The sequence below is a fragment of the Microcaecilia unicolor genome, chromosome 9 (assembly GCF_901765095.1).
Source record: "Microcaecilia unicolor chromosome 9, aMicUni1.1, whole genome shotgun sequence".
Taxonomy (NCBI): Eukaryota; Metazoa; Chordata; class Amphibia; order Gymnophiona; family Siphonopidae; genus Microcaecilia; species Microcaecilia unicolor.
The window spans coordinates 39,261,673-39,280,244 of NC_044039.1; the positions used below are offsets into that span (position 1 = coordinate 39,261,673).

The window sequence follows — 18,572 nt, forward strand, 5'->3', positions numbered from 1 at the left end:
AGAGAAAAAACAAAAGAAGAGTCAAAGACTCAACAAGGAAAAATCGCCGAAAACGGGCGAAGAAACAAATAAAAAGCGCAAGAGGGATCCTGGGCAGAGAAGCAGCAAAGCAGCGTTCCCGAACCACGGAAAAAAGAAGACTGACGAGCACGCTCGCGTTTGGGCAGGAAGACGGCCGTGCATGCGCGGTGCTCACGGAAGCGCAAGGCTAGCAAACTTTTGTTGCTAGGGAAGATTTTCCAGTCCTAGGCTGCTGTTGGACGTCACCTATCAGTGAGAACAAGCAGCCTGCTTGTCCTCGGAGAAACCACCCTTTGTACCTAAACTAATAAAATACACTCAGACTGGTTCCGTGTGCCACCAGGACAATGTTGGAAACACGGCTCTACAATACAGCACTTGATATTATTTAGTTGGTACCTTGTTCCATCCTCTGGTATAACTAGCGATTTTCAGTGTTTGTTCTCTGAACTCCTCATATGTAAGATCTCTGTAAAGTTAAGCACACAAAACAAATGATACTATAAAAAAAAAAATCTGGGTTCACATGCCACCAGCAGCTAGAGTTACTAAGATGCACTATCATTACAGTTGTATATATGCTAACATTGTTAATGGGCATTATTTTACCGTATGTAGGATCTAGACACTATAAAGTGCATTAACAGTATTAAAGTGCTTTAATGTAGTAGCACACTTTAGTAACTCTAACTTTATAGCTAATTGAACGAATGCAAGCATGGAGGTTGGGGAACAGGGAATGATTTGAACAAATTTGGGAGCCAATATAGAAAACTACATCATGTCAAGAAAAAGGAAGAGGTCACTGCTGTTTTAGGCATGCCATGTTTTGTTTTATCTTATGGTTGTAAACTCAACAAAACAACGGATGAAATTACTACTACTACTATTTAACATTTCTAAAGCGCTACCAGGGTTGCACAGCGCTGTACAATTAACAAAGGAGGACAGTCCCTGCTCAAAGGAGCTTACAATCTAAAGGACAAAAAGTGCAGTCAATCAAGATTGAGGCAGTCTAGATTTCCTGGATAGAGGTACAATGGTTAGGTACCGAAAGCGACATTGAAGAGGTGGGCTTTGAGCAAGGATTTGAAGATGGGTAGGGAGGGGGCTTGGTGTATGGGCTCAGGGAGTTTATTCCATGCATAGGGTGAGGTGAGGCAGAAAGGGCGGAGTCTGGAGTTGGCAGTGGTGGAGAAGGGTACTGAGAGGAGGGATTTTTCCTGTGAGCAGAGGTTACGGGTAGGAGTGTAAGGGGAGATGATGGTAGAGAGGTAGTGAGGGGCTGCAGATTGAGTGCATTTGTAGGTTAGTAGGAGAAGCTTGAACTGTATGCAGTACCTGATCAGAAGCCAGTGAAATGACTTGAGGAGAGGGGTGATATGAGCATATCGGTCTAGGCGGAAGATAAGACGCGCAGCAGAGTTCTGAACGGACTGAAGGGGGGATAGATGGTTAAGTGGGAAGCCAGTGAGGAGTAGGTTGCAGTAGTCAAGGCGAGGGGTAATGAGAGAGTGGATGAGAGTTTGGGTGTGTGCTCAGACAGGAAAGGGCAAATTTTGCTGATGTTATAGAGAAAGAAGCGACAGGTCTTGGCTGTCTGCTGGATATGGGCAGAGAAGGAGAGGGAGGAGTTGAAGATGACTAATAGAGGAAAAAGACCTCAGAATTGTCTGCAGTCAGGGATAAATTCCCCAATAATTTTTGTCTGACTAGACAGTCTGCAGACCAAAGGAGCTTCTATGCTCTGTCTCACCATACTTTTCATAATCATAGGTCAAAAAACTTGCAAAAAAGTGCAAAAGTATAAACAACAATTTCAGTATTCAATGTCCACTCATGTTCAGATTCAATATTCATTTATATTCAAATTTTTGTTCAAACCAAGCACACTTAGTTTTGTAGTCATAATCTGCTCCCAAACAACTGGAAAAAGATCACAGCTTTAAACATTGTTTGGGAGAAGATTATGTCTACAAAGCCAAGTGTGCTTGGTTTGAATATAAATTTGAATATGCTATCTGAATGAGTGAACACTGAATACTGAAATTGTTGTTTACACTTTCTGGAGGTTTTTTGTGATTATGAGAAGTCTGGTGAGACAATGCATAGAAGCTCCTTTGGTCCGCAGACTGACTGTTCAGACAAAAAGTATTAGGGAATTTTTCCCCATCTGCAGACAATTCTGAGGTCTTTTTCCTCCATTAGCACTTAAGTTTCATCCATTGTTTTGTTGAGTTTACACTATATTTGGTGGATATATCCTTTTTTTTTTATGTGTAGCCTTATGTTATGGTTGACCTAAATATAAAAAAAAAAAAGTTAAAAAAAATTCACTTCCCACAAAGCTTGTTTATAACGAGTATTTGCATCTGCTGTGTTTCTCAGTGTTAACAGTGTAACATTGAGAATGGTTACTTGGCAGATCCCTCAAATTCAGCCATGCGAGTCATATGACACCAAAATGAAACTAACTTTCAAGAACAATCTGCTGCCACTCAGTTCCTATCAAGCCAAGTTTATAGAAAGGAAAGAACTCTTCCCAAAGGGAGGAGGAAGGGTTTTTCTGTGATTGATGACCTCTTTGCAGCAACCATTACAGGTAAATTTTCACTTTATCTGAAAAGCGAAGATACTTACCTGTAGCAGGTATTCTCCAAGACAGAAGGCCTTATATTCTAACATGTGGGTAATAAGGGTCCCCGTTGCCGGATCGGAGCTCGTAACAAGTTTTAAATAGGTCTTTGAGCACGAGACGTGCTCCACTGTGCATGCGTGAGTGCTCTCTTGCACACAGCGAGAGCGCGGAACCAGCAGTATAATATAAAGCATAAGAAAGGAGACAACTCCAAGGGGAGGTGGGAGGGTATGTGAGAATATAAGGCCTGCTGTCCTCGGAGAATACTGCTACAAGTATCTTCACCTCTCTGAGGACAAGCAGGCCTATAATTCTCACATGAAAGAATCCCAAGCTACCAGGCTCACCGAAAACAACAACCAGTGGTCAATTAGACCTCGCAACAGCAAGGGCAAAAAAGTAGTTAACCTGAAACTATGTACAATCTGAGTTGAGTGAAGCCTAGAACAGAACAAAATGGGCCTAGGAGGATAGAGTTGGACTCTAGACCCCAAACAAACTCTGCAGAACTATTGGTCTGAACAGACTGGCTCATCAGGTATCCTGCTCAAGACAGTAATTAGATATGAATGTGTGGACTGAAGACCATGTCGCAGCCTTACAAATTTTTCAACGGAGGCTGACCTCAAGTAGGCTACTGACGCAGCCATGGGAACTGAACTTGGTTCCCCAAGTTCTTAGGCTGGTGCACTAACCATTAGGCTACTCCTCCACCTCAAATCTAAAACTTTAATGAAGAGCCAAAAAGTCTGAGAATTAAAAAATTAAGTTTTGAGCCTAGGCCAAGAGTAAAAAATTGTATAATCACAAAAGAAAACAGTGGGATTTGGTGAAATATGTCTGGATTGAGGCAGTAAAAAAAAAAGAAAAGAAACAAAGAGCCTGAGATCCCATACAATAGCTGTGAAGACTGTCTTTATCAAAAATTGCTGGAATGTATGTTACACTCAGCTCCATGTATGTCCAGGTGACCCACTCATATGACTGGTGAACCTACTTCATAGAAATTCTCTGGGTAAGAGCTGATTTCTCATTAACCTGCATGGGACAGCAGTTCCAACCCTGACCACCTTACTGGGTAGACAGAGTAAATGAGCTACCTTGATCTTTATCTGCCGTCATATGCAATTTTACTATTGTTGACCTTTTCCATGAAAAGCCAGAGATATTCAGTATCAGAAGATCCCACTGTACACAGTCCAATATTATATCATCAGTCTCCTGTCAGCATTTATAGATATATATAACTCCCTAAGATAGGCACAATTTCATTCTAAAACATTCCTGTCCTAATGTCAATAATTTCAAATTATCATTTGGAAAAGGCATAGAGGAAATTACAATATTCACATTTCCACTGGTAAGCTGCTTCAAATTATACACAACTACTCAATACATGAAGATGATAGTGAAGTTGAGGCCTTGTTAACGAGCACTAGTGATCACAAAATTTCACATTTGTGCCAATTCACATTTTTCTGCATCAAATAATCTGAACACAAGTCTCTGGCACAACAACTGGGGGCCAAAATAGAAAATCTAAATGATTAACAAATTTAAAGGATGTACTTCACTGGAGCTACTTATGTCAATCTGGTGTTTATTTCTCAAAGTCACTACATATATGTCATCTTGTAAAAACAAGACTTGTGCTTTCCATACAAAGATTAGATTCTTTTCAACTTTCAAGCTACATGTTCAGAAGGAATGGATCCTAAGGAGCTTAGCCGAGATTGGGTGGCAGAGCTGGTGGCGGGAGGTGGGGATAGTGCTGGGCAGACTTATACAGTCTGTGCCAGAGCCGGTGGTGGGAGGCGGGGCTGGTGGTTGGGAGGCGGGGATAGTGCTGGGCAGACTTACACGGTCTGTGCCCTGAAAAGGACAGGTACAAATCAAGGTAAGGTATACACAAAAAGTAGCACATATGAGTTTATCTTGTTGGGCAGACTGGATGGACCATGCAGGTCTTTTTCTGCCATCTGTTACTATGTTACTATGTTTAGTCTCCAGAGCCTGATCTTGAGGTATTGAAGTGTACAGAGATGTTATATCCTAAGGAGCTTAGCTGAGATTGGGTGGCAGAGCCGGTGGCGGGAGGCGGGGATGGTGCTGGGCAGACTTATACGGTCTGTGCCAGAACCGGTGGTGGGAGGCGGGGCTGGTGGTTGGGAGGCGGGGATAGTGCTGGGCAGACTTAGACGGTCTGTGCCCTGAAGAGGACAAGTACAAATCAAAGTAGGGTATACACAAAAAGTAGCACATATGAGTTTATCTTGTTGGGCAGACTGGATGGGCCATGCAGGTCTTTTTCTGCCGTCATCTACTATGTTACTATTAGCTCATCAAATATGTTAGTACTTACAAATTTCTTCTTGCAAACCACATTATTAACCATCTTACTGGCTGACATCAGCTGCTGAGAGAATAAGCTTGAGCCAGTATTTTTTTCTCTAATTTGAAGCATAAGGCAGTGTTTTTCAAGCTGGTGCTAGAGTATCCCCCTGGCCAATCTAGTTTATGGAATATTCATAATGAGTATACATGAGATAGATTTACAAGCACTGCTTGCTTAAGTCTGTATATAACACAAACGCTGCCCTACTGGGTCAGACCAAGGGTCCATTTAGCCAAGTATCCTGTTTTGTTTTGGGTTTGTTTGTTTTCGCCATTTAAATTTTTTTAGATGTATACAGCTAATTGAAATATTAAAGAAATAATATTTCCATCATAACCATCTAGCCCACATCAAGGAAAGAGGGAATTATGATAGCAAAAAAAAAATTAAACAAAGAATAATTAGGTCCTAAACCTATATTACATCACGGCGTTGCTATAAAGCATTTACTCCACTAATCTAAGACATTTTTTCTCATGACCTTTAAGAAATTGCACCAATTGTAACGAATACAAAAAAGTATCATCTTTACCTTAAAAACTAAGCAGACACTTACGAGGGTATTTCAGGAAAAATGAAGTCCCTAGGCAACTACTCTAGATTTAAAAGCTAAAAAAGCTTTACATCTATTACTTATTTATTATATTTGTATCCCGCACTTTCCCACTAAAAGCAGGCTCAATGCGGCTTACATAGTAATAGGTAACACAGAATTTTGTTATGTAAAATAGGAAATTAAGTATAACATAATAGAAGGATGGATGGGTAGGTAGGTAGAGACAGGTGATAGAGAGAGGAGGGTAAGGTGGGAGATAGATTCTGGGTCAATGTCGTTTTCTCTTCAGTATATGTAAGGTAGATGGGGTTCATGAGATTAATCTGGGTCTTTTGGGTAGGCTTGTTTGAATAGAAGGGGTTTTTAGTCCTTTTCTGAATGGTAGGTGGTCATGGATTGCTCGGATAGGTCTAGGGAGAGCGTTCCATAGACGGCTGCCCAGGAAGGAGACATTGGATCCATAATAAGTTTTGTACTTGAGACCTTTACAGCTGGGGTAGTGCAGGTTGAGGTACTTTCGTGAGGATACAGACATGTTTCTTGCTGGAAGGTCGACCAGATTCATCATAAAATTCGGAGATTCTCCGTGTATTATCTTGTGGATTAAAGTCTAGGTTTTGAAATTGATACGTTCTTTGATTGGGAGCCAGTGCAGTTTTGCACGGAGAGGAGTTGCACTCTCAAATCGTGATCTGCCAAAGATGAGTCTTGCTGCTGTATTTTGGGCGGTCTGAAGTTTTTTTTAGGATATAGGCTTTGCAGCCTAATTAAATACTGTTGCAGTAATCAGCATGGGTAAGTACCGTGGATTGCACTAAATTCTGGAATGTTTTCTGGGGTAGATATGGTTTTACGCGTTTCAATATCCACATCATTGTGAACATTTTCTTTGTGGTGGATGTGGCGTGATTGTTGAGGGAGAGGTGGCTGTCTAGTGTCACTCCAAGGATTTTCAGGTTTTCAAAAATGGGGATTGTAGTGCCAGAGATGGTGAGATTAGATGGGGGAATTGTGGAGTGCTGAGATGAAAGGATTGGGCACTGTGTTTTTCCTTTGTTCAATTTCATCCTAAAGGCGTTGGCCCAGGAGGTTAAGATGTTCATGCCCATGGATATTCTATCAGAGATTTCTGTTAGGTTTGATTTAAAGGGAATGAATATAGTAACATCATTAGCATAAATGAAAGGGTTTAGACCATGTCTGAATAGGGCTTTGGCTAGTGGGATCATCATTAGATTGAAGAGTATCGGTGATAAAGAGGATTCTTGAGGTACTCCGCAGATAGATGACCAGGGGGATGAGGTATCAGTGGGTGATTTAATTTGATAGGATCTTGAGGTGATGAATCCTTTTATCCAGTTAATAATGTTACCGCCGATTCCAAGTTTGTCCAATAGTTTGGTTAGTATGTTGTGATCTACCATGTCAAATGCACTGGATAAGTCGAATTGTAGAAGGAGGATACTGTTTCCAAATGCAATTTCTTGTCTGAATTTGGATATTAGGGTGAGTAGGACAGTTTCTGTGCTGTGGGCTGGATGGAAGCCCGATTGTGACTCATGTAGAATGGAGAATTTTTGTATGTAGTCGTTGATTTGAGAGGTCACCCTGTTTTCCATCAATTTAATTAGTAGAGGAATGGAGGCAATGGGGCGGTAGTTGGTGACATCGCTCGCTGGTTTCTTAGGATTTTTTCGTATTGGTGTAAGCAGTATCTTGCCATGTTCAGTGGGCAATGAACCTTGCTGTAGCAGAAGGTTTAGGTGGGAGGTGAGATCTATGATAAAGCGTTCTGGGGCATTTTTCATTAAGTAGTTGGGGCATGGGTCGAGATGGCAGTGAGATTTGGAAAGTTTGGTAAGTGCCACAGAGACTTCTTTTGTGGTAAGGAGGGTGAAGTTTGTCCATGAACGGTTGGCTGGAATTTCATCTAATGTTCATCTAAGTTGAGTTGCCCTAGAAACATTAGGAAAAACACATCTTTGCACCACAAAAAAAACATCTTTTTTTTCAGAAAATAATGTTTCAAAATCAGGGACTTATCCTTTTCACTGCTAAAAGTTACCAAAAGAGTAGATCTAGTAGTAATAACATCCAGAGTATCCTCAAGAAAGGCAGTTAAATCTATTTCTGGGGAAACTAATTGATCAACACACTGATGATCCAACTTAGTCTTACTTTTATCCGGTAAATAATAACAATTAGAAACTGGTATAGTATCAGCTGTAGCTGAACCTAAAATCTTCTTTAAATACTTCCTAAGCAAAATCTCAGAAGATAAATATATACAAATATGTATAAGTAACTGTATATACCATGTAAACCGCTTTGAATGTAGTTGCAAAAACCACAGAAAGGCGATATATCGTCCCATTCCCATGTACAAGGAAAATTCAGGAAAAAAAAAAAAAAAAGATTCCTCACTCTTAGAATTTTCCATCATTTCTAACTTGAAACAAATATTATGAGTCCTTAATTGCTGAGACAAAAATAGCTTGCAGATAGACAGACTGTTTCTACAACTGATAAATCTAATATATCAATATTAGAATCCCCATTAGTTAATTTCTCCACTACTTCCTTATAAAAGGTCACATTTTGAGAGATAAAGTTTGAAGCATCCCTTTCACTTGCTGGTTTGAGTCCCATATATCTTTCAAGGTAATTTCCTGATGGATCTCTGTTAGATTGAGGCAGCTGATAGGGATAAGTAGCTTGTAAAATTGAAGAAAATTTGACAAAGGAAATCGTTTGAGAAGGTACCATCACTTGAGTTACCCCAATAGGAGATGGAATATCTCTAAAGGAGGTAACCACATAGGTAGAAAAGGGAGCGGGTGGGGAAAGTAAAATTAAGTGGCCAGTCTATTGCATGTTGATCTCTTATACATTTTTATTATGGAAATCTGAAAACCAGACTGGATAAAGTGTACTCCAGGATCACCCAGAGAAAATGGCACAGAGCATTTCCACATATCAATAAACACATTAAGTACAGTAGTCTATTAGGTGCTATGAGTTTTGGACAACACGAGTAGCTGCTTTAAATGCACATTGACTCACTTGGTGAGCAAGTTCTGTAGTGCTTTGTCCAGCTGTTCCTTGAGCTCCACAGACACCTTCTCTCCCAAATGAGCCAGGCAGTCTTCTATTGAGCTCTCTGGACTGGCAGGACTGAAGACAGGGGAAGTTTGACAATCAAAGCCTGTGCTGGAGAAGGCTGAGGACAAAGACCAAAATAAATTTAGAAGCACAAAGCATTGCACACACCCCTTCTCTGCAATCAAAGCAGCTGCTTTCTTCCAGGGATGTGAAGTCAACTTCCACTCCAGCTCCTACTAATATTAAGCTTTAACTGGATCTAAATTACTGTTAAATATGGCTTTAAATCCAGGACAATGATGTAGAAATATATCCATCTACATACATACAGAGAGAGAGCGAGCAAATGATAAATTTACCATGTATCATGTTTTTTTTTAATTATTTTGAAGCTGGATTAGAAGTCAGTACTTTTTTTTACTGATTCCAACTCCACCCAAATTTGCTTCTGATTATGACGGACTCCACAGCCCTGCTTTCTGCACCAGAACGTCTTGTGAGAGAAATGAACACTTAATTGGGTTATATATAGACGAACAGAGAGGCCATCCTTAAACACCACATCTTAATTTAACAATCTGAAATAAATCCAACTGAATAGCTTTGAGAACCAAACTCCTCCTTGCTCTCATTCTATAAATATCTGCCCATAGGCATAAGGATCAGCATTTCCTATAAATTATTGAAATGCAGCTCTTTTGTAAGACAGTTGGCTTTCACTGGGCTAGTTAGTATGCAATTAAGTATGAGATTGTAAAGGTAGTTTCCATCTGTCACTTGTCCTGCACCTGAAACCAGAGTCTACCTGGTACTTTGTTTTCCTGCGGATTCCTGTAATGCTGAACAACAGCTGGATGGTCTTATCATACAATACTAAAGCTATTACATATGGCTGTTTGAGAATCTCTTATCAATGGTTAAAGAAAACACATTAAGAAACTATGAAACTACTCATATGAACCCTAAGTTCTCTCAATATTATTTGTATCTGCCACTTTGTAATTAGTACTCAATGTATGGATGATGCTGAAATGGCACCGTAAACTTGTTTTCACTGTAAGTATACAGTCACTACTCTTACTGTGCATCCACGCATCATGCGGGTAAGTTCTGTATGCTTTTTAAACTTTACAGCAATGTGCTTCATACACAGAACTATCGTCAGAGTATACACATTAAATTAATTAGAGCTGCTTCTAAATGATTATTCACTTCACAGGTGCCAAATGAATAAACCAACCTTCTGAAATCTCCTCTTCAAGTTGTTTTAACTCCTCCTCAATCTCTGCCTTAACTTTCTCTAGAACCTCCTTTTCCAGAGGGGAAGGGGTTGGAATAAGCTGCTCAGCTCCTGAAACACAAAAGCATAAAATAAGCAATATTAAACAGAAAACTTTTCTTAGAGATCGCAGGTCTCCTACCATTCTTGTGAGTCTCCCACCCCCAACATCTACATGTATCTCATTCCCTCTGCTTTTCAGTTCTATTAAAAGCTCTCTGTGCAAACATTACCACAGCCTCATGTTCCTCTTCGCCATTCTCTGGTCCTTTCACTTCTATATCTGGTGCACTACAAATGCTGGCTCTTCCCACGACCAAATGCCTTGGATTTTGCCGGGTTTGAGATCGCCGGCATTGTTTTCCATTATCGCTGAAAAACAAAACCGGCGATCTCAAACTCGGCGAACTCTGGCATTTGGCCGGGCTAAACCATATTATTGAAAAAAAGATGGCCGGCCATTTATTTTCGATAATACAGTTCCGGCCAGCTGTTGCGCTGCCGCCGCCAAAATAGATCACTGGCGATCTATTTTGCCGGTGATGTTTGATAAATTCTTTTTTTTTTGCTACATTTGTACCCCGTGCTTTCCCACTCATGGCAGGCTCAATGCAGCAGGCAATGGAGGGTTAAGTGACTTGCCCAGAGTCACAAGGAGCTGCCTGTGCTGGGAATTGAACTCAGTTCCTCAGTTCCCTAGGACCAAAGTCCACCACCCTAACCACTAGGCCACTCCTCCCTCTTAGTCTCTCCAAGCCTCTTATAAGAGGCACCTATGAGTTAGAGAACAAGGCCAGTGCCGGGCAGACTTCTATGGTCTGTGCCCTAATCGTGGATGGATAGATTTGGATGGGCTGGAGTGCAGCTTCGAAGACACCTTCAAAAGTTGGAGAACAAGGCCAGTTCTGGGCAGATATCTACAGTCTGTGCCCTAATCGTGGATGGACAGATTTGCATGGGCTGGAGTGGAACTTCGAAGACAACTTCAGAAGTTGGAACAAGGCCAGTGCTGGGCAGACTTCTGTGGTCTGTGCCCTGAAAATGGCAAGGACAAATCAAGATCAAGTATACAAATGTAGTATCACATCATATCTTATGCTATGAGTTTATCTTGTTGGGCAGACTGGATGGATCATACAGGTCTTTTTCTGCTATCATCTACTGTGTTACTATGTTAAAGGAAAGTAGATACATCAGTATGTGCTTATAATTTAGGTACAACCACTTACACCAAGGTGATGCATGTGGGAAAAAAGAACCCGAATTATAGCTACGTCATGCAAGGTTCCACGTTAGGAGTTACGGACCAAGAAAGGGATCTGGGTGTCGTCGTCGATAATACACTGAAACCTTCTGCTCAGTGTGCTGCTGCGGCTAAGAAAGCGAATAGAATGTTGGGTATTATCAGGAAAGGTATGGAAAACAGGTGTGAGGATGTTATAATGCCGTTGTATCGCTCCATGGTGCGACCGCACCTTGAGTATTGTGTTCAATTCTGGTCGCCGCATCTCAAGAAAGATATAGTAGAATTGGAAAAGGTGCAGCGAAGGGCGACTAAAATGATAGCGGGGATGGGACGACTTCCCTATGAAGAAAGACTAAGGAGGCTAGGGCTATACAGCTTGGAGAAGAGACGGCTGAGGGGAGACATGATAGAGGTATATAAAATATTGAGTGGAGTGGAACAGGTGGATGTGAAGCGTCTGTTCACGCTTTCAAAAAATACTAGGACTAGGGGGCATGCGATGAAACTACAGTGTAGTAAATTTAAAACAAATCGGAGAAAAGTTTTCTTCACCCAACGTGTAATTAAACTCTGGAATTCGTTGCCGGAGAAAGTGGTGAAGGCGGTTAGCTTAGCAGAGTTTAAAAAGTGGTTGGACGGTTTCCTAAAGGACAAGTCCATAAACCGTTACTAAACGGACTTGGAAAACTCCAAAATTCCAGGAATAACATGTATAGAATGTTTGTACGTTTGGGAAGCTTGCCAGGTGCCCTTGGCCTGGATTGGCCGCTGTCGTGGACAGGATGCTGGGCTCGATGGACCCTTGGTCTTTTCCCAGTATGGCATTACTTATGTACTTATGTACCAGCTACAGAGCTGGTGAACAAGTTCACACCTACGGTAGATTGCTTAAAAAGTGCACATAAATCATAGTATTCTATAATATACATGTGTAACTGTGCACCCCACCCATGCTCCATCCATGTGTTTGCCTACCTTCAAACTATGCACTGTCCCATTTAGGCACCATCCTATATAATAAAACGCACCTCCAACATTCTGAAGCTGACTGCATGGCTGAGGCATTCCCACTCTCTGTATCCATCTCCTGAATTGACATCACGTACTTCCGGGTTCGTCACAAGCAGAAGTGACCAATCACACGAGGTTTCTCGGCATTCTTGATACCTAGCAGCTATAACATATGCTTACAGCTATTAACACAACAGTCCCTTCACTCAGCTCTCTTTCTGTAGGCTGACACTGTTCCATTGACTGGAAGTCTGATGCATAGTAACATAGCAAGTGACGGCAGATAAAGACCTGTACAGGCCATCCAGTCTGCCCAACTTATAGAATAGTTAATTATCAGAATACTGGCATTTATGCGAGTATATGCCCCCACACTCATGTACAAGCTGGTATTCTGCTTATTTACATGAATTATTGGCACCTAAATGTTGGAGTCCTCTTTATAGAAGTATCCCCGTGCCAAGGTGAAAATACATCTAATTGCCATGGCACTATCCATATAGTGGAGGGATGAAGCAAGGGCACAACCAAAAAGTTTCTGTATAAGGTGATATTCAGTTGTTAAATGCCGTGGCATTCCTAGCCTGTTCGCCATCCAGTACAGGTCCCCAATGCATCCACCAAAGCTCATCAAACAACCTCCTGGCATGCCACCCTCCCCCCCCTCCCAAAGTGTAACACTCCCCCCCCCCCCCCCCCCCCCAAAAACACATCACCACAACTTTCCTTCCAGCAAGGGGCTGCGTGTGATCAAGATGAGGTATTCTGATATTCTTCTGATATTCTGTGTATATGTGATCAAGATGAGATATTCTGCTGCATGCCATTACTTTATGAATTGGGAACGAGAAAAGTAGAAGGGGAACGGTTATTCATTTTTGAAGTTACTGTATTGGTTGAGATTTTAAATTCAGACACAGGTTTATCAGACTCATCTCCAAACAAACTGAAGGATGAAGAACTGTACTGAGGCATACTACATTTGAATGGAAATACCTCAGACATGGAATAACAAAACCATTTCACAAACTGAGAAATACACTTGAAGCCAGTCCCGCCTTCACCACGCCTCCGACACGCCCCTGTCAACTTTGCTCGTTCCCGTGACAAAGTGCAGTTGCAGGCGCCTAAAATTGGCTTTCGATTATACCGATTTGGGTGCCTTTGCGAGATGGGCGCCCATCTCCCGATTTGGGTTGAAATCTGGGCACCCATCACTTTCAAAAATAAGGCTGATAGTATACTACTAATTTTGATTATGGGGACCACTGGTTCCAAATCAATTTCTTTAAACTCTTACTAGGTGGTGCTAGGGTATTGTTCTCCCAGCTTGTATCTGCATTAACTACTTTATTTAAGTGGACCTCAATGCATCCACGCTTGGCAATTCACCCAAAGAGTGAAAAAGGCTCTTTACTTGCAAAAGAGCGCCAATGCTATTATTGGAGCTAATCTTATCACTGGTCCTTTTTCTTTTATTGCCAGGACGGATAGTTAAAAAACCAATGTAAAAAAACTCATACTACGAGAAAACCATTGGTTTATCCAACCATCGGTCTTTATGCAAATAACCCCCCGCTGTGAGAACAAAACTCCCGTGTTCATGAGTGTGAAATCTGACTTTTAGAATCCTTAACTATTTTAGCAGTTTTTCCCTACCTGAAGGTCCAAGCACGCCAACTGCCCACCGTCGGCCCCGTACTTATCTCATTTGCTTTTCTGTTCCACTGCACTGTGCTATCAATGGTGCTGTCCCACTGCAGTCTCTCTAACGTCCGGCTGGTGCGTTCCCAGTACAATCCTGGTGCTGACTTGTCCTTCAGTGGGTATGCATACTGCTTTTATTCCTTCATCATAACTTCTTTCTGTTCCTTCCTTATTCCTTCATCATAACTTCTTTCTGTTCCTTCAACAAGAACTTCTCGTTTCGCAAACTGCTTTGCTGCTTCAGGAAGGAAATATTCAACCAATATTGTGCCAAGTACGGTTTCCTGCTTCAAGATGGCTGTGGAATTTAAATAAACGCCATCCAGGCTTATCAGCCAATCGCCTACTACCGTGTTTCCCCAAAAATAAGACACTTGTCTTATATTAATTTTTGCCCCCCAAAATGCGCTAGGTCTTATTTTCAGGGGCTGTCTTATTTTTCGGGGAAACATCAGGGTTGGATTGGGGTTGGCCCACCCGCCCTCTGTCGCTCCAGGAACTAACCTTAAACGCCTCCTTTCACCTTCACAGCAAGCAGCAGCAAGGCAGGCCACTCCTTCCTTCCGTGTCCCGCCCTCGCCTGACGTAACGTCCGCGAGGGCAGGGCACGGAAGGAAGGAGAGGTCTGCCCTGCTGCTGCTTGCTGCGAAGGTGAAAGGAGGCGTTTAAGGTTAGTTCCGGGAGCGACGGAGGGTGGGTGGGGGGGCCCAGCGACCTTGGGTGGGGGGGGGGGGGCAGCCCGGGGGCGGCCTTGTCCGGTTCTCGGCGGCCCTGCTTTCAAACAAAAATTTGCTAGGTCTTACTTTCGGGGGAGGCCTTATATCTACCAATTCAGGAAAACCTCTACTAGGTCTTATTTTCGGGGGATGTCTTACTTTCGGGGAAACAGGGTAGTATTTTCTTAAAGGGCACACAGTCTTAATAAAACACCTTCCATTCAATATTCTTATTCATGCCATATGGTATTACTGTGTTGCACTGAAATATAAATCTCTGCTTCTTTTGCCATAACTGTTTTTTAATATCCCGCCCCCCCCCCCCCTTTCCCTTTTGTATCTTACTATGACTATAAATCTCATTTGGTCAAACGTGTGTCCTTCATTCATGCAGTGTTGTGCCATTGGTGCTTCCGGGTTTCTATGCGTTATACCATGTTTGTGTTCAATTATTCTCATTTTAAACTTGCGGGATGTATGACCAATGTAAATTTTACTGCAGGGACATCTGCATGCATAGATCACATTTACCGAATCGCAGTCTGAATTCCCCTTGACTTCTGTTCTTTGTGGACCATGTTGCCAAATTAATAAAGTACCTTCCATAATGTTTGAGCACATACAACATCTGCCACATTTGCTATGATACCCTCTACCATTCTCCCATTTTGTCCACACATCCGATCTACATAGTGTGTCTTGTAAATTGGTGTCCCTGTTGTAGGATACCATCAGTCTCTGTTCTTTAAACCCTTCGTGCGTCTGCAATACCAATGCTTTTTGATGATCGACACTACCCTCTCTGATTGTCTGCTATACTTTAAAATACAATTAATTCTCGATTCCTGATGTTTATTCCTTGGATTCAAAAGCCAATCTCGATCATTAAATCTTGCTCTTTTTTGAGCCTGCTTGATCAGTTTCCTGGGGTATCCTCTTTCCAAAAATTTCTCCCTCAGATCTCCAGATTTTTCACCATACCGCTGGGTGGAATCGCAAATTCTTCTAGATCTTACGAATTGTGAAAATGTCAGACTATTGATCAAATATTTCAGGTGCATGCTGTCAAATGCAAGTAACAAATTACAATGTCAGCACAATACATAATAAAACATTTTAATAGACAACGTAGAGTAAAAGCAAAGATGGAACATATAGGGGCCCTTTTAATAAGGCGCACCAAAAAATGGCCTGCGCTGGTGTAGGTGCATGTATTGGATGAAGGCCATTTTTCAGTGTGCCTGCAAAAAGGCCTTTTTTGTGGCCAAAAATGGACATGCAGCAAAATTAAAATGAGCGCACATTCATTTTGGGCCTAAGACCTTACTGCCACCCATTGATTTAGCAGAAAGGTCTCACACGTTAACTGGGCTATGTATTTATTTGCCATCCAGCAAATAAATACATGCAATAATGGCAACTGATTGTCCTGTTGCTTTTCACACATTTACGCTCTTCCCTACTTGTGACAAGTATGAAGCGAAAGCGGTGTCTCTGTTATTAAACATCGAGACACTTGCAGTGTGGGGCTGTATAACTCTCTTCCTTCCTGGAATGCTCCTAATGACTAATGATGCACCTTTAAGTATTGCATCTTCATTGTGTATTCAGACCACCTCGTCAGTTCCCCTCTATGAATAAGGGTGTCTTTGTTATTCCATATTCCAACAGGTTCCCTATGCAGATCTATGTGCTAGGATCCTTTCTGTAGCTGGACCAGAACACCATAGAATTCACTTCCTCATGATTTGAGAGAAATTACATCACAGTTAGATTTTTTGAAAGAGGTTGAAGACTTATTTAGCCAGGCTTTGTGCTAATCATTTCCATTCATAATGTATCATCTTATTTAACAGGAATTTCAGTGGCATTGAGAATTTAGCAGTGATCAGATTTTCATGTTTTATTTGTGTTTATTATTGTGTGTGTAATTTGTAAACCGCTTAGAATGTTGATATAATGTGGGTTATCAATCTTGTAAATAAATAAACAAACAAAAAAACAATTTTGCCTTGACTACTTTTGGCTCCTACCCACTAGTCTATCCAAAGTTGTGCTGTGTCCTATCAATCTGTGTCATTTACACGGCTCACAGTAGCCATGGCAACCAGTCTCATCTCTGCACCTTCTGCAGCGCTGTGTTCACCTAGGAAGTACTAAAACACTGCCTCAGGAAATCTGTCACTGGGGGCCTCCATGGAGATGCAGCCTCCTCTATTACAAGCTTTGTTCTCTGATTTTCTTTCTCTCTGCCTGTCTACCTTTTTTTTCTCCTCCTATTCCATCACCCAGAGCCTGGATGCATAGTAAACAAATTAGACTCTCATTCCACTGGCCTTGTAGAACAGGGCTATAAAATAGAGCAATCAAACTGGTTTCTTTAATTTTAATTAGTTTTTCTTCTCCAATCATTCCTTTAATGAAAAGTTCAATTACATGTAATAGTTGCTATTAGGCTTTTTTTTACTGGAAGCTGTGTTGTGCTGTGCTATTATATTCCAGAGATAACAACAGTACCTCATAAGCATTCCACACCATTGGCCATGAATAAATCAATTAGGTTTCTTTATTATTTTGACAATTACTATGATCCTGGATATTTGTCTACCACGCTGCCTGTGTTTTTGTCTACATGGCCATGTCCTGTACTGTGCCTGAGAACAGGCTGTCTACACACCAGCTTTTACTTAACACACAGAAAACTGTTGCATGTTGGTTCACGGGGGAGGGGGGTATCTATTCCCTCCAATCCTCTAACTCTGTGGCACAATATACAGCCAGTTAATTCTTTTCTTTATTTGGGAGTCATACTTGACTCATCTCACTTTCACTCAGCAAATTTCCCACTTAGCCAAAACCAGTTTTCTGGTTCTCCGACAATTAAGGTCAGTCCAGCAGTATTTTGATCAAGAGACTTTTCACTCCCTAGTCCTTTCACCGTTGATAACTAGACTTAACTAATGCATCATAATCTATCTCAGCTGCTCACATACCCATGTAAATATGTCCATAACTTACTCAGTGTGTATTTTACAGGTGGGCATACACATGGGCGGAGCCTGGGCAGGACTCTCATGTGCATAACTTATAGAATATTGCCAGTTGCACGTATATATCTGACCTTGTTCTGCCCCCATGTTCATGGAGGCAGGGTGCATTGTCATGTATATATTTAGTATGAGTATTATTTGTGTTCAATTGCACTGTCTGTGTATTAGGGCTGCTATCCCTATGTGATTGACTCTTTGTGAGCTTTCGCTATTGGCTCTCGGTTCTGAGCAGGGGCAAGCCCTCCCTTTCTGCCCCTGGGGGCTATGTGAGAGAGTCCTTGTCTTCCTAGCATACCTTTGTGATCAGTAGCTGTTCTAGGGGCTGATCCCTCCTTAATCTACTGTGATTCCATCAAACTTCTTCACCATTTTTCCTAAGATATTTATTCCCAATTGATTCCCACACTTTCCCCTTAGAGTATTACAGCTTTTCCTCTCAGCTGGGCTGAGGTTCTGGCCATCTCCTTGCTTCTGGCGAGATATGGACTCTATTTGGAGAAGGCAACAATTCTTTCCAAGCAACTGAACGATAAGTTGATTTTCTTGGTTTGCTATGATTGCTACATTAAAGAAGAGTTGGATTAAGAATTGAGAGTCTGCTGGTAAAGTGCTTGCTTGGGAATGGTTTAGCTGGCTGTTGAAGTTTTGTGACCTCACCTAGCCTACAGCAGCACAGAAATGGCTGGCATAAGTGCTCCACCTAAGTGTTACACGCCTATTTACGCAGTTATGTTGATATTCTATAAGGAAAAATAGGCACCTATGTTCCATTCATTTCAAAGCAAGTCTATAACTGGGTGCTCACAATTGCGCACCACATATGTGCATCCATATACAGAATAACAGCAATT

The 18,572-nt window shown here is 41.6% G+C and overlaps 1 protein-coding gene across 6 annotated transcripts in view; it reads right to left on the reverse strand.

Annotated features, from left to right (window-relative positions):
• BCL2L13 (BCL2 like 13) overlaps positions 1–18,572 on the reverse strand; it is a 104,375-nt gene that overhangs the window by 46,314 nt on the left and 39,489 nt on the right. For all 6 annotated transcript variants that reach the window (XM_030215110.1, XM_030215114.1, XM_030215112.1 and 3 more), the window contains exons 3-5: positions 9,953–10,063; positions 8,674–8,830; positions 421–490 (exon numbers count right to left, since the gene is read on the reverse strand). In XM_030215110.1, the coding sequence (XP_030070970.1) occupies positions 421–490; positions 8,674–8,830; positions 9,953–10,063 (338 nt within the window). The remainder of the gene's footprint in view (positions 1–420; positions 491–8,673; positions 8,831–9,952; positions 10,064–18,572) is intronic.